This window comes from Bicyclus anynana, chromosome 7, assembly GCF_947172395.1.
Source record: "Bicyclus anynana chromosome 7, ilBicAnyn1.1, whole genome shotgun sequence".
Taxonomy (NCBI): domain Eukaryota; kingdom Metazoa; phylum Arthropoda; class Insecta; order Lepidoptera; family Nymphalidae; genus Bicyclus; species Bicyclus anynana.
Window position 1 is genome coordinate 10,508,758 of NC_069089.1, and position 17,607 is coordinate 10,526,364.

The following is a 17,607-nucleotide window of genomic DNA, read 5'->3' on the forward strand; positions in this document are numbered from 1 at the left end:
ACCTTTAATCTTTGGATATATTGAACCCATTCAACGTCATTTTACAGTCCAATATACATACTCTTTGGTTGGTGCTGTCAAATAACTAATTATTTTTATCTGTGATTTATTTGTCATTTGGTTATTTGTCATCAGCGCTGCCAGTAGTGGACAATTCCCCAAATTGCGGAGAATTCTAATCAGTTTTGGAATAATTATGGGGATTGGTTCCATACCGGAAGTTGTTTTAAATTCTGTAACTATCCCATCCTTTAACAAATTCTCAAAAAATTGATAAATTGTCAATATATTCCAATAAATTGTAAGAATGCTTTTGAAGGAAAAAGCACTAATATAGATAACATTATATTAATTTAACTATTGAACTATATAATAATATTATTTAATATATTTGTAAGGGGAAATAGTGGTGAGTTATAATAAACTTCTTTAATTTTAAGAAATTTGGAAAATTTCGCTTTGATTTGTAGGGAATTAGAAAAAATAGATATTGGCAATGCTATTTGTCAATTGTCATTGTCACTCATTATTTGTCAATTGATTTGTTTAGAAGACGTGAACGTGAAGTGTGATGTGTTGAAATTATTGACCTAAGAATTTTTAATTACGGAGTATTTCATATAAGGGCTGCAACCTGCATAAGTTTATATGATTTAAATCAAAGAAGTTCTTACCTTTGCTTTGGAAAATATATGAGTGGCAAAGATGCTACAACGGGCGGTGTGTATGTAAAATGACTGAGGCGAAACCCGATGTAGACAAATGCATCGAGTTTGATTCTATTTTACCTGATTCAGGGATTTTGTTTTACGAAGAATGCCCATCCGAGTATGAAATTGAGAAACCTGTACTGTTACCATTGAAATCTGCGACGCAAATACGTTTTGAGCAGCTACAACACGAAGCAGTGCAAGCGTGGAAGGAAAAACAAAAAACAGCAAAAAGCAACGAATAACATATTCATACGTATTCATATGTGAAGTGTCATAATAAATACCAGAAATGGCTTACGCATTGTTCATAATAGAAATGATTACAGCGTTCGTCCTAGCGGCTACTTTGTTATACCGCTATGGGGATTGTTACAGAAACCATATACTGGTTACTTTATCTGTTCTTACAGCATGGTATTTCTCTTTTGTTATTATGTTTATTTTACCGTTGGATATTTCTTCAGTAAGTACTTTAAATAAGACATTAAAATTTATTTCACTTATTATTTAAAAAGAGTTACTTTTTTTTTGCTATTTTAAAAAATTCTAGTTTTTCACGGCAGTTTCATTTATTATTACTAGCACTTGCTAATTATAATTTTCACTCTAGAACAGCACATGAGGTATTGAATTGACATAGTTATTGTTGTATTTAATGATGAATAACAAATTTATTTTGCTATTTTCCGAAAAACCTGACAAATCTGTGTGGAAACCAATCAGATACATCTAAAAACTCTCATCAATCGTTTCATTACAACATCGCAGCATCTTCAGGAGATATAAACAATTATCACTAACAAACTAATTGGACTTTGCATAATGTATTGTACAGCTTATGAGGTATTTTTCTCTATTATGAGAAATACGGGTCATTTATTACACTGACAATGACAATTGACATTAATAAGTATTTATTCTTTGTAGACTGTCTACCGCCAATGCCTAGATAGTGCACACTCAACACCGACAACATCTCTACAGAGTAATATAAGTAATGTTACAACCACAGAGGCACCGCCGGAAAATCACTGTCAGAAACCATGGAGCTTTGTGCCTGACATTGTATTCCCTAACTTATGGAGAGTGGTGTACTGGACGTCACAGTGTTTGACATGGTAAAGCGAGGACTTCTTGTTAATCTATACTAATATTGTAAAGCTGAAGTGTTTGTTTGGTAGAACGCAATAATCTCAGGAACGACTGGTTCGATTTAAAAAATTCTTTCAGTGTTAGACAGTCCATTTATCAAGGAAGGTTGTAGGTTATATGCTATTGCTTCAGTATTGCATTTTTGATATATACTAAGTTCAAAGATATTTTAAATTGTAATATTATAAAAATTATTAATTATGAATTCATTTAACATCGTTATTAAATCTTATAAACCATGTTTATAAACTTGGATTAAGATTTTAAGCTCAATTTTCTTTAAAGTAAAGTGGACCTTAATGCTACTAAAATTATAAATAAGCTTGTATATGTGTAACCTACTCATTTCAATAGTACTCATTTAAAATGTTGATAATGATCCACATGCCAGAAACATTGGTAGGTTTGGTGTAACTCTAACTTTTTTTTTTTTTAGGCTCATAATGCCAATGATGCAATCATACAGCAAAGCAGGTGACTTTACTGTTAAAGGGAAACTGAAGTCAGCTTTAGTTGATAATGCCATTTACTATGGCTCCTACTTATTCATTTGTGGCATACTCCTAATATACATTGCACTCAAGCCTGGAGTATACTTGGATGGACCAAAAATAAAAGCCATAGCATCATCAGCTAGCAACACATGGGGTTTATTCCTATTGATCCTTCTTCTTGGTTATGCTCTAGTTGAAGTACCAAGAAATCTGTGGAACAACTCTAAGAAAAATTATACTTTAACATACAGTTACTTTAAAGTAGCAAAACTAAGTACAGACAAATGTGAGGCTGAAGAAACTGTTGATGAAATAATTGAGGTAAGTGACATCTTACAGTTATTTACATTTAAGTTCTTACAGTTATCAACATGTAGTTGTCCAAACAAGTAGATACTACACCTAAGTTGATTATCCACCACCAAGTTGATTTGATTAAGTTGATACAGCAATGTGCTGCAAGATATACATGCTAGGGACATATTCAACAATGCTGCCTGCACTTTACAGCTTAAAATGTTTTTTAAGCCATATAAATCAATAGACAGCCATACTTTTAAAATCATGATGGCAGTAATTCTAAATTCTCATTTAACAACAAGATGCTAATTACAAATAGATTGGATTACTGGAATTATGGACCTATGGATGGCCTAAGTGTAGGGCATTTGGCTCTGGAATTCTGACCTCCTGATGGACTGCCTAAACATAGTACGGTGACTCAATGATATTACCATGTCTGAAAGATACAAGAAGAAACTCCTCATTTAGAAATCTTGCAAACAGACACATCATCAAAGGTAGACCAACGTATGAACAAAGCCTCAATAACTCAATGATTAGAGCGATCCGACTCATCACCAAGGGGTGGTGATTTGATCCTCGCCCCGTTGGTTTATTGTTGTACCCACTCCTAAATCAGCCTTTTCCGACTAGTTGGAGGGGAATGGAAATATATATCAGAAATGAAAAGGCATACTCAATCTAAATGTTTAAAGCCAGTACAAACCAAAGTTTACACTTGCTAAGAACAACTTATTCACAAAGAACCTTGTAACACTTATAGCACCATGTTTCTCAGTTTATATTATCTTTTCTATCTTTTAAAACGTGTATATCTTATCAGTCCAATCATGTCTAGTTTAATAACCCCATGTAAGTACAAGGAAAAAATAACATTATCATAGATAGATTAATATGTATTGTTATATTGATTTATCATGATATAATCTCATACAGTCATACTTTACTGAATCCAAATACATATTCCTATAAATCAGATTAAATGCAGTTTAATTCAGCAAATCTAACTTGAAAATACTAAATATGTGTTGGACTTGGACCATACCTAGGGTTCTGCTAAAACCTATTCTATAGATTTATAGAAGCCTTAGCTGAATATAAAAAATTAGAAAAGGCCTTTTTGTTTATTTTCCATTTTGGTAAATCTCGTCATATTATACTTGTAAATATAAAAAATATTATTAAAACAAAAAACCTGATTGCTAAGTGTAATAAACTGAAAAGAGAAAAACAAGTATCTAGTAAATATAGTATTTTATTAGAATTTATATACATATTCTAAATAGATATTGTATCTATTTAGGATTCTAACTAAATACTTTATGTTGTCGCTTTATTAACAGGCGCTATTTTGTAATTTTACATAGCCTATGTCACTACCACAATGTTGACGAACTCAATGACACCTCATATGTCAAAATCCGTTCAGCCGTTTGGGCTGTAGGGCGTGTCAAAGTAATGGACATATGTGTGTATCTGTGTACACACATATATACGCTCGAAAAACATTACCCTCCTTCTGATACAGACGGGTAAAAATAAAATACTTTTGTCAGATCAAATTCATTTATCCTAATTAAGATTCTATTTTTTCTGTAATGAACTTCTAAATTCCAAGTTTGTCAGTCAGTAATGGCTCTACCACTTCTTTGTAAAGCATTCTCTACAAAGATTTGGCTGGTGGGAGGCTTCGGCCGTGGCTAGTTACCACCCTACCGGCTAAGACGTACCGCCAAGCGATTTAGCGTTCCGGTACGATGCCGTGTAGAAACCCAAAGGGGTGTGGATTTTCATCCTCCTCCTCCAAGTTAGCCCGCTTCCATCTTAGACTGCATCATCACTTACCATCAGGTGAGATTGTAGTCAAGGGCTAACTTGTAAAGAATAAAAAAAAAAAAAAAAAAGAACATCCAGAAAGAAGAAACAGACACAAATGCTCTTGAAGAAAGCAATTGTTACAGTTCATAAGTAACATGTTCATGGACCTGCCAATGCAGAGCTTTAAGCAATGTGTTAAAAAACATTTACTTAGTCGAGGTTACTACAACATTGATGAGTTCCTTAATGATAAATCAAATGATAAAGTCAATATTTAAATGTAAAATTTATAAATTATTATTTAAAAAAAAGTTATTATGACATTCAAGATTATTTTATGGACATGGACATTTTCTAACTTATTATTTTCTAATTGTGACATTGTATTAATTTAGATTCTTTTTTTCTTCATTCAAATGTATTTAATTATTTAAGATAATTCATACACCAGTTATGCTAAAATGTATAAAGGCTCAATTCTATAATATGTACCATCATGTTAAACCTACATTTTCATGAATAAAATATCATTCATTCATTCATTCATAAAGATGCTTGGAGGCCGTTGGATCAGCTTCCACCTTTACACAGAAAGTAAATCTTCCGAACCGGGGGTAGAATCTTTACAAATAGTCAACTGACGTGTCAAAAGTGCTTGTAAACTGAGCCTACTTGAAATAAATGATTTTGATTTTGAAAAATTTTTACTGAACACAATTTTTTTACAAATATTTTTCTTCTATATTAACACTATCACCTTTCAATTTGATTGAACAAATCAATTGTTGTAGACGTTGAACTCAGTGACGGCAGCAGTGGGGCCTGGGCACCCTCTCCACAGACACGTAGAGACTATAGTACAGAAACTGCCCATACAGCTGAGAGATAAGCTGAACTCGCGGGCGCCACCCGAACGACCCACGGCACCGTCATTCAAAAGTCTTGTCAATTTACATAAAAAAGTAAGTATTACTTGAAAGATGAAAACTAAATAAATATTAATGTAACTTTACCATTTGTATTTTTTCTGGAATTTAAAATTTCTGTATTTTTCAACACATTTGTCACAGAATAAAAATGATGTGTAATTTGAATTAAATAAATATATAACTAAACTTTAATTTTCAACTGAGAAAAAACAATGATTAATGGATGTAATTTTCTATTCACATTTAATAACAAATAATTAATTGAGAGCCGTGGTAGCCCAGTGGATATGACCTCTGCCTCAGATTCCGGAGGGTGTGGGTTCGAATCCGGTCCGGGGCATGCACCTCCAACTTTTCAGTTGTGTGCATTTTAAGAAATTAACTATCACGTGTCTCAAACGGTGAAGGAAAACATCGTGAGGAAACCTCCACACCAGAAAATTTCTTAATTCTCTGTGTGTGTGAAGTCTGCCAATCCACATTGGCTCATTCTGAGAGGAGACTCGAGCTCAGCAGTGAGCCGTATATGGGTTGATAACGAACAAATAATAATTTGAATATCAGATTAAATAGATAAGATAGATTTCAGATTAAATAGATTAATAGTGCAACAATTGCAGACAATCAAAGCGTTGCACGTGTTACAACGCACGGAGACGCAGTGGGGGTTGATGTTGGAGCGCATCTTCCACCTGGAAGACGTGGCGTCCAACGCGCGCTCGCCCGACCAGCGCTTCCAGCACACGTTCCACACGCCGCGCCCGAGGCTGCAGCGACTACTGTACCCGCCGCTTGTTGGTGAGACTTCATCTTGTTACACAAGCGTTAAAAAGTTAAATAGCGTCAAAGTTAGTGAATTGACTGGCCGGCCTGTAGTGAACTATTGAAATATGTTGATATGTCGTGCATCTATGTGTTGAGCATCTGTTGTAAGGTGTAGTTTTTAAATTAATGATTGTAAATACTCACCATCATCATCATCATCATCATCAATACTTACTTGAATTACTTAAATATCAATCTTGAAATGCAACGAAATTAAAATGATTTCCAGCTGATACTATTAAATTCTCGTAACGATATTGTAGTTAGCAAATACGTATTGAGAAGTTTAGATTTTACTCCATTGATTAAACAAGGGGTGTACCGTGTCAGCTAAAGTTAGTCGCTCTACGGATCATTAACTCGTGCATGTGATATGTATAAGATTAACACGTATTATTGATTATTTTAACTCCAATGCCCGCTAACGAGTTGTATATAAAATTAGTCCTACACAATAAGTGCAAAAGGATCGATGACGTTGAAAAATTGATGCGTAATCGTATTTTAAATGGTCCCATGCAGGGTATTTTTTATTTATTTTACTGTCATCGTCTGATTTAGCAGGTAACAGTAATTTAACTAAATTACTGTTACCTGCTAATTCAAAAGTTTTGTTTACGTCTATAAATAAACGCAAGATGTCATTTTCAGTAAGATTTTACTACGCTCCATAGACACTATACACGCACAGGAGCATCAATAATTCCTCGATAAAAGGGTCTTAATACGAGAGGCTATGGGTTCGACACCCGCTCGCTCGACTATCTTACAGTCTTTCTTAATAATTGTAGGGGAATAAGAATATTGGTCATATTAAAAATATTTGGCTAATATTCTTTTTATAAAAAGTGTATGGTGCCAGGTAAAAAATATTTACATTTAAGATTTACTTATGGTATAATTAAACGCTTACGGTGACATTTCCAACAAAAAATCTGTGTATAAAGAAATGAGGAAAAAAATTTTGTATTTGTCGGTAAAAACTTAAAACTAAGCTTTTATATTATAATATAAGAAAAAGAAAAACGCACTGACCAAATAAAGGTCTCGCCACTCAGCATAAAACTGCAGATAAAAGAGCCGATAGTATCAGATCCATATACATTTTTATGTCTCGATTTCGAAATCAAAATGGCGGCGATTCGATTCTATGGCGCATTTGGAACCCTCAGACTTTAATTACCACCATTAAATCATGACGTTACTTGACGTTTCAAAAGTTCTTGTAAACTAAGCCTAATTGAAATAAATGAATTTTGATTTTTTTATACTAGATTTATTGTCCGTCTATGTTCTTACAGTACTTCTTAAAGTAAGTACGATAGGCAATTAAGGAATTTGAACCATGGTTTGTTTGCACTTTTCAAAGATTTAGAACCCTAGGGTCTCAATTGTACAAGTATAAAGCGTAATTTTAATGTATTTTCATCAAAATGAAAAATCACTTGACTTCATGGCATGGCAAGTTAATCTTTAACTGTGTTTTCCAAGGGTCACTATTTAACATTATGAACATTATATTGTTTATGTTTAGAATGGTACTGGGAGTGCTTCCTGAAGCAATACTTCCTGAAGGCGATGGCTGTGGTGACGTGCATACTGTCTGTGGCAGTGGTGTGGTCCGAGCTTACGTTCTTCTGCAAGAAGCCCGTACTGTCCATATTTGCCAACATCATCAACGCTTCAAAGGATACGTACAACTATGCTGCGATTGTTGTAAGTATAAGTATTTGTTAATTAATAATAATTAGCTACCGAGAACAACTTTTATTTTTCTTGAAATTTATATTATGAAATAAGATGGATATTATTTGATCTTGACTTTATGCCCCAATATAACGCGAGTCAATTGCTAGCATATCTTTTAGAGTAAAAACGAAAAATGTGTGCTGGGCCTATGTTCCATATCCCCTTTCCTATACGTTTACGTTCAGGGGCCTGAACGTAAAAATAGACTGATGAAAATTACTCGGCATTACTGACAGTAAGCGATATTTTCGATTGTAAATATCGCTGACACTTTCGTTGCGTTGGGACGAAAGAGCGAGCGATATTTCAACTTCGCTCCTATTGGTCAACAATGTTTTTTTCTCTTTCTAGCTATTTCGTTGATGCGTTATTTAGGCTTGCATGCAGGGCAGACTTAGCTTGCAGGGGTACCGAGAAAGTAAAGAGTGAATATAAAAAAGGAAGTCTGAAAGTGGCGCCAGTGACAAAAAAATTGAGGAGTATAAGGTTGGATATGTATTGCAGAGGGATGAAAGTCATATTAACAGATGAATGAAGAAAGTGGAAGGACAAAGAAGTGATGGTTGGAGTATGTAAAAGAAGGTGGATGATGAGTTGACGAGTAATAGAGACAAATGGGGGAGATTGATTGATATTTTGGCGATCCCACTTATGGGAATGGAGATGATCGTGATGAAAAAAAAATCAAAATTCATTTATTTCAAGTAGGCTCAATTTACAAGCACTTTTGACACGTCAGTTGACTATTTGTAAAGATTCCAACACCAGTTCGGAAGGCAGGTTCTGCTGAGAAGATACCGGCAAGAAACTCAACAGTTGCTCTTTTGAAATGAAAAAGTCATACAGTATTATAATTTACAATTGATAACAATTACAATTTCTTATAGTTTTACTTCCTGTGTGAAGGAACAACATGACAATAGTTGTTTCTTATTCCAGTCAATATCAACGCTAGTGATCGCGTATATGTTCTACTGCGCGTACTCCACCGTGCTCAAGATCCGGCTGCTGAACCTGTACTACCTGGCGCCGCACCACCAGACCAACGAGTACAGCCTCATCTTCTCCGGCATGATGGTGTGCCGCCTCACGCCCGCCATGTGCCTCAACTTCCTCAGCCTCGTGCACATGGACTCGCACGTCATCAAGGAGAGGGTCAGGGAGACCTTTTACACACAGGTCAGTTTGAAGCGGACCCTTTTTATTAATTAACTTCAAATTAACGCTTCTGTGTTTATCTTAAAAGTTCACTTTTATCTTGAAAATTTCTGATCCAATTTGGATGCAGGAGTTTGCATAACTTTCAAAGCATCTGAACTGTTGTCTTATCCACTTCTACAAGTAATACAAGCTATTCGATTCTTTTAAGGGTGAAAAAGTATCATTAAAAATAAAGGAGAGTTATATTTATGCTATCTCTCTTTTTGTTATAAGTGACAAGAGAGAATAAAATATAAACAAAATTATCTTTATGGGCGCACGGCCCATAGGCCCTAGTATAATAATTTTATAAATTTAAATATCTATCTACCCCCGCTCGTTGAACTATCGTCGCATCCACTTCTAGCTCATTATATTTAAATTTAAAGGAATCCAGACATACTCTTATTTGTTGTTTATTGGATTGTTGTTTTTTTAGATAATGGGTCATATGGATGTACTGGGCATAATCGCGGAGGGATTCAACATCTACTTCCCAATGCTGGTGGTGATACTCTGCCTGGCCACGTACCTCTCGCTGGGCAGCCGGCTGCTGTCGCTGTGCGGTTTCCAGCAGTTCGTGGGCGACGACGAGCTCACCACCGACTTAGTGGACGAGGGCAGGGAGATTATGAAGCGAGGTTCGTATATAATGCACGTACTGGGTACAATCGTGGAGGGATTCAACATCTACTTCCCATGCTGCTGGACTCCAAATCCTTTTTGTTTCATAATGTGCTTAAACGTGTGTGTTTTTTAGACCACACAACTGGAATAAAACTTTTTTCCAAAAACTTCTTTCTTGAAGTGCACAACAAGGGATTGTTTCAAAGTTCTTTAAAAACGCCACTGTTTAACTATGCCTGTAGATGGCAGCTCGCGTCTTCAAAACTTCGTCCGTGTTTGCGTTAAGAAAAGTATATTATCTTTTTATTATATAAATAGACCATCTTGAGCCGATTACATCCAGCGAATCCCTGCGACTCGCTTGATGTCGTCAGTTCACCTGGAGGTGGGTCGACCAACAATGCGCTTTTTAGTGTTAGGTCGCTATTCCAATACCTTGAGAATTCATTCCATCGGCTCGCCCATTGTCATTTCAGCTTTGCGACTCGGCTCAGGATCGTGATGTCTTGAAGTCCCGATAAAAGGCCTATGTCCTGCAGTGGATGTCCACTGGCTGATATGACAGATGATGAGACCTATAAACATGCTTTTGACTACTTACTTCAAATGCGTGTTTATTTCACACACACAGAAAAGCGTAAAAGACAACGCGCCGAGGAGTCGTTGGCGCGGCGCCGCGACTACAGCGAGCGATTCGCGAACTACAGAGCGGACAGAGACAATCGAGACGGAGGTAATACGACTTGCTTGACTATGTGCCTCACTTTAAGCAAATCTCTTAACATAAATGTTGTCTGTTTGAATATAGTCTTTGGAAAATGAAAATAGAAGTTGGTATTTTAATTTGAGAGCTGTGATAGCCCAGTGGACTTGAGTTCTGCCTCCGATTCCGGAGGCTGTGGGTTCGAATTCGGTTGGGGGCATGCACTTCCAACTTATCAGTTGCATTTTAAGAAATTAAATATCACGTGTCTCAAACGGTGAAGGAAAAGATCGTGAGGAAACCTGCATACCAGATATTTTTTTTAATTCTCTGCGCGTCTGATGTCTGTCAGTCCGCATTGGGCCAGCGTGGTGGACTATTGGCCTAAGCCCTCTCATTCTTAGAGGACACTCGAGCTCAGCAGTGTGCCGACGAATATGGGTTGATAATGCTGATACTCCACCTGAAGTAGTTGGCCACCTTGGCCTAGCATGTGAAGAGAAAAAAATATTGTCGACCAATACCGGTGCACTTGAAATATCTCTCTCTTTTCGTCGCATTGCAACGAAAAAGACATTTTTCTGTCGCCTCTATATATAGAGGTGCATCATCTTTTATCTACGGAAAATACAGCTTTGACTCATGCGCTTATGTGTCTATTTAGCTCCTGTAGCCAAGTGGTACGTCGATTCTCTTTCTACAATCGCAAACGCTTCGAAAACTAGAAAAATGTATGGGAATGACAGATCTTGATCGCGTGACCTGTCGATAGCAAATGTCATTCCCATACATTTTTCTAGTTTTCGAAGCTTTAGCGATCGTAGAAAGAGAATCGACGTACCACTTGGCTACAGGGGTAGATATATTTACGTTTTGTAGTTGTTTTAAACTACCATTAATTATAAATACTCTTATATATTTATAAGCTTTTAAGATTTCAGTCCTGACATTTAACTCTTTATTCACGTTGCGTGATTAAATGTGTGAAAATCTTTATTCACGTTCAATGAAATGTACAAACTCATTAACAATTTACTTCCATATAATAATGTTTTCACATTGAAAAAAATAAGAATCATCTTAATATAGGAAAAATCTATGTACCTAACCAATATCTATACATAAAAACTTGGCTTTAACGTAATTTTAAACACCTAATCATACTATTTCTTTCTATTATATCTAAAACTGTTCTAATATCATGAAGTTTTTGCTATGCCTTGATAGTACTATTATCTATACTAATATTATAAAGCTGAAGAGTTAGTGTATTTGGTTGAACTCAGGAACTACAGGTCCGATTTGAAAAATTCTTTCAGTGTTAGATAGCCCATATAAATTATCCCCGTATTCCTACGGGAACGGCAATTACGCGAGTGAAACCGCGCGGCATCAGCTAGTTACCTAAATTTTAACTGTTATGTGTTGCTCACTTTGTTATTTAATGTTAACTAATAAAATAGGATGTACTGTTTGTGACACTAAAATGAATAAACTCATTTTCTTTTTTTCCAATCACGTGGTGATCACATGGTAATCAATCTAACAATCACAGCATCCATTCCGCACAAAACGACACCATTCTCAGTTACTGTGTATGTCGGTCACGTTCCAGCCCGCACCGGGCTCCTCAACGACGTCGACTCAGACTACTACGTCACGCCCAACGAGCCCAGCTACAAGCAGCCCGAGCTCAGCATAGAGGACGAGCTCGACCAGCGCTTCGGGGAGAGCACCCTGCCGACCGTCCGCACCGAGTTCGACGGTAGGCGACGGGAGAAAATGACCATGCCGCCTAGAGGACTGTTCGATGACGTATAAGACTCATTTGTGTTTTAAATAGCATGGGTACGGTGACAGCCGCCCGTATGACGTTCATAATACGTACTATTATAGTGAATCGCGGCAAACTTTCAAGAGTGAAACGAACTGTAAAGAACATTGTTTTCCAATTTCACTGTTGCAGTCATTGGCAGCCAATTTTTGCTACTTACTTAGGAAAGCTGATGACTTGTTATTGTCTCCAGTTTTCAATTTCATTATCTGTCAGTAATTGATCTGTAAGTTGCTTAGAAATATTATCATTTTATCTAATAGTAATATTGTATGGACTGTTTTGTGAGTAAAGTCCGGACGGGGTAACATGAGAGAGAAAGACAAAATAACGAGGCAATTGTAATTGAATATGTTTGTCAGGAACGCAATCTCTGAGCGTCCGGACTTTAATCAACGTTTCTAATCAATTTACCTACAGACGGATAATTTATTGCTGTGAGCGTTAGGGTTACTTAGCGGCAGCTGCTATCGAAACGTCGCTGACTGCAGTGGACTGCGGTCGTCGGTAGAGTGCCGCTCGTGTAAATGAACCCTTAGGCTGCTAGAGCTAGAGCGGAGCAAGGGAGTGTAGCGGAGAAACAGACTAATGCGGAGCGGAGTTGCGTACTGTCTGTCCACCGGAGCGGAGCGAGGGAGCGGATCGGAGTTGCAGACTATGTTAAATAAATAAATGTCAAATTTAATTTATTTATCCCCGCTCCATTTCCCCGCTCCGCTTACCGGTTTTATATGATTTTTTAACTTGAGAGGAGCGGATATTTTGTGCAATCCTATTGGATAAATTTCTCCGTTTCTCGGCTCCGCTGCCTCGCTCCGCTTCGATGGACTGGCAGCCTTAAGGTCCCATTTTTGTGAGGGTATACTGATTTCGCTAAATTATTATAAAAAATTAAAAGAATGACTTTTATTGGGAACACAGTGAAATTTTATAAAAAATTATAAATGTATTAACGATAATATAATTATACAGTCTGTCTCATGTGCAGAATTCAATACTGATATCTAGAACAATTCTTTACTTTAAGTTTTAATTTATTAACTATACTTAAGTCATATTCGATGTGCACTGTTTACCAACAAAAAAATTAAAAATGAGGGTATAAATCGCTAGACATTTCATACCTAATAATAATTAATATTAAATTGTTCTATAATTAATAAATTAAATTGTTCTATAATAAGTAATAAGCTTAAAGCAATTAGATTATAGTTAATATATTTTGAATGACATTTTATAAAAATACAATACATATTTAAAATAAATAAGTTATGAAATGATATGCTTCATTTGTAATTTGTTTGTTGGTAAAAAGTACGCATCGAGTATGGCCCCAGTATAGAAACACTATTTAAATCAAAAGTCACTTTAAGTGTTACCATAGTTACTTGTAGCTTATAAAATGTGTTGCTAGATAGTTTAGTAAAGAGCAATCCTATTGGATAATATTAAAAAAGTAATAGGCTTGCATTGACATTTGCAAGTATGAAAGAAATCATATCGCCTTTTCCTCACAGAAAATAATAAAGAATAAAAAAGAAAACACATGCTTTATCTTTAGTGTTGTACATCGTTTGCGATTTCATATATCAATTTGATATCACATTATGTGATAGTTAAAGGAGCTCGAACTATTATAATCTATACATAATGTATTATACAGAGGTAAAGTTTGTGAGTTTGTATCTCTGGATCTTATGAACCCCTGAATCGCTACCCGACCCCACGAATTTGCCAAGCTGTATAATACCTGGCAATAAAAAAATATCAATCAATATAGTACGAGACCCTATACCCTCATCTGTTATATCATTTCGAGAAAGAAAATATTCACGATGACACATTGTAGCTATTTATTAAGAATTATCCCGAATTTGCAAAATAATTAAAAGAATAAAGAGGGTATATTTCAAATGCCAGATCTTAGACCAATATGGAAAATAAAGAATAATGTTTGACCTTAATTCGGTTGATAGGCATATTCCCTACATACTTATTCATTAGTACATTACATTAACGCAAGAATAGTGTAAATAAATACCCTCAACCACATTTAATAGTGTATTATACTTTGATATCTACCTACTATATTTTAATATACAGGGTGCTCGGGAGTATTTCCCATAACTCTAGGATTATATTCTCTAAGGAAAATTAATTAAAAATGTCTATGAAACATGTGTTCTAAAATAAATAGTTTTGGAGTGATACTTATGAGAAATATTTCTTTTGTAAATAAATCTTAAATTATGTTCCTACTAGCGGACGCCTGCGACTTCGTCCGCGTGGAATTTAGTTTTTCAAAAATTCTTTTTTTCCGGGACCATTTTTCCGGGATAAAAAGTAGCCTATATGTTAATACATGCTATAATATATCTGAATACCAAATTTCAGCTTATTCGGTTTAGTAGTCAAGGCGTGAAAGAGTAACAAACATTCATACCATCAAAATGATAAGTTTTCGCAAATCTCGGGAAACCATGGATTTTTTCGGGATAAAAAGTAGCTGTAGATGTGTTAATCCAGAGTCAAATCTATTTCCATTCCAAATTTCAGCCAAATCGCTTCAGTAGTAGCGGCGTTAGAGTAACAAACATCCTAACATTCATACAAACTTTCGCGTTTATAATATTAGTAGGATTTCCATCCATCCATTCCATCCTTTTATTATGACCTAGTAAAACTTATTCATTGATAAATATCATGAAGTAGCTTACTAATGAAGTGCGGAGTGCATGTAGCAATGTCTCGTCAATATCGACAGTCTTACCACTACGATTACGTGTTTTAAAATGCAAGAATAGATAAAGGCGTGTGTTACATTATTTGAATTACTTTGTATGAAAAAATTAAAAGGTTTTTTTAGTTAAAAAAAAATTTGTTAAGCAGTTCGGCTCCTATAAACGGACGTGTTAACACCTTGAAGTTATGGGAAATACTCCCGAACACCCTGTATATCGCAGTTGTGTTTTAGACATTGTAGAGATAATTTACATAAAATTTTAGAACAGCTCATAACATTTTAGATACAAAATAAAGCGTGTAATTATGTGCGGCCTTAATAATTTTGAGTACCTATGTAATGAAATTGTAATTAAATTGCCTAGAAGTCTAACTAGAACTATAGTAGAATAAATTAGTTGTGTATAACTTCACGATATAGTATGATGTGTATATTAAATAAATCATAGTCACTTAACACTTGCATAATTATAGTTAGGATAAGATTTAATATATTTTATGTGTGTAAAAGACTCAAGTGATTTTATTTGTACAAAGTATTAATTATGTTTAGCACCTTCGTCCATTTGTTTTTGTTACCTAGTTAATTATTGTGATTATGTTAATAGTGTTGATTAATGTACAGTTTATTTAATTACATGAAATCTAGTAAGCGTCACATTATCAGCAGAATTAATATTTTTAGTAAATTCTTTGCTTATGTGTTATTTAGTATTTGACATTTGTAAAATAAAAATACGTGGTGCATTTAAATATATTTTAGTTGGAATTTTTGTTTATCTTCATTTTACCTACATACATATTAATATAATCTATTTTATAAATGAATGAAGTGTCGCATTTGTCACTCTGACACTACAAAAGCAAAGTGTATGTATGTGTTGAGATGCCAGGTAAAAATAATTAAATATTATTTATTGAATACTCTACTAGGGTCTTTATTAGGTATGCGATAGGTACATATCATCGAGTACCTACTATAGACCAATCAGTCAGGGTCTGGCTGACATCTAAAATATTCGTAATTTTAATGTCATTTTCTGTATGACGTCACGTATTTTGCTTCCTAAACTACAAGTAAATATGATTTAAATGAGTTTTAGGTATATGACATAAATAAAGTACTTGTGTTAGATGCACAGTGTGATATCTATGTGTAATGTGTATATATAATGTACCCCCGTTAGTCGCTGCTAGGCTATTTTGTAACGATGTTTTTATAACTCGCTAGTGCGAGTTTCGAATTTACCTCTTTCTCTCTCTCTGTCTAACACGATACTATAGAATGGGAAAAACAGAGGTGAATTCGAAACTTGCACTTGCGAGCTATACTACACATCGTGACAGAATAGCCCTGCTAGACTTAGATCCATCGATCTCCTATTAAAAAGTGGATGCACAATCAGCGACCTAAAAACGTCCCTACTCAATGAGTGCTAAACACAACTTCTTGGCACTCAATTCACATAGTCGCATTTGCAGATTCAACCTTAAAGTCAATCCGTAAGATTGAATTTGCTCTGTAATCGGAATTTTATTGAATATATAATTTTCTTTAAGTACCAATAATTCTAACTATAAAAGCAAAATTGGCCAGTTTTTAAATGAAATTGTCTAATGATTTTAAACTTATTTCGTGGTTGTTCATTATGAATGTTATTTAAACGGGTACATACCACGATAAAACGACGAGATTTTTATTGTCGATATTTCGACCCAGTTGCATGGATCGTGGTCACGACGGGACTGAAGTTGCGAGATGAGAAGTGAAGTCAGCTGTTAGGGGCAAAATCGATCTACCCTCTTTCTTGTTCTTTTTCTTTTTTCAACGACCTCGCGTTTTTGGCTGTTTAGGCAAACCACACTCACGACATCGCTTTTGTTATTATGCGTGTCGCGGCGCCCTCTTGGTTTGCACAATTCTACCACCGGGTTCCACTCGCTGGCTAGTTTGAAGCCATCTTCCCGATTGAAATTTTTGTATTTCCGAATTTCAATGGCTTCTCGAACTACTCGGGGTATATAGTGGCGGTCCGTGGAAATAATGTGTGGATTATGGATCTCAATCCAATGTTTAGTTCCCGGTTGTAGAATGTGATCAGCTATCGCAGACTTTTGCGGGTCGTTGTTTTTTATCGCTCGTATATGTTCTGTTACACGGGTTGCTATGGGCCTCTTCGTTTGTCCAATATAAGAGCTACCACAGCTGCAGTCGATTTTATACACACCCGGACACTGGTATGGCAAACGATCCTTTGGAGAACGCATCATGTGGGCGATCTTTTGTAAAGGAGTAAACACAGTCTTTATGTTGTATTTTTTCCTTAGGAACGAACCAATTTTATCAGTTACCCCTTTAACAAAAGGTAAGTAGGCCATTCTTCTTTCGACTTCCAAAGGTCGTTCTCTCCGTTGATGTGAACTATTTTTTAATACAAGGGGCTTATGACCATTTCGACGTAACACCTTGCTTATATGTTCCAGCTCAGCCTGGATGTGAACGTCATCACACAGGTCC

General features: G+C 35.5%; 1 protein-coding gene across 3 annotated transcripts; it reads left to right on the forward strand.

Moving 5' to 3' along the window:
- The first annotated feature begins 526 nt into the window (after positions 1–526).
- On the forward strand, positions 527–17,022 carry LOC112048579 (LMBR1 domain-containing protein 2 homolog). Of its 3 annotated transcripts, none has more exons than XM_024086164.2 (10): positions 527–1,176; positions 1,641–1,831; positions 2,302–2,680; positions 5,272–5,442; positions 6,030–6,207; positions 7,769–7,950; positions 8,923–9,162; positions 9,623–9,824; positions 10,442–10,543; positions 12,129–17,022. In XM_024086164.2, the coding sequence occupies exons 1-10, from the start codon at positions 1,003–1,005 to the stop codon at positions 12,332–12,334; spliced, it is 2,025 nt and encodes a 674-aa protein (XP_023941932.2). In that variant the 5' UTR covers positions 527–1,002; the 3' UTR covers positions 12,335–17,022. The 3 variants fall into 3 exon arrangements, with proteins under 3 accessions (XP_023941932.2, XP_023941933.2, XP_023941934.2); XM_024086165.2 differs by having other exon boundaries at positions 12,162–17,022; XM_024086166.2 differs by lacking the exon at positions 527–1,176 and adding an exon at positions 1,331–1,556.
- The last annotated feature ends 585 nt before the right edge of the window (positions 17,023–17,607 follow it).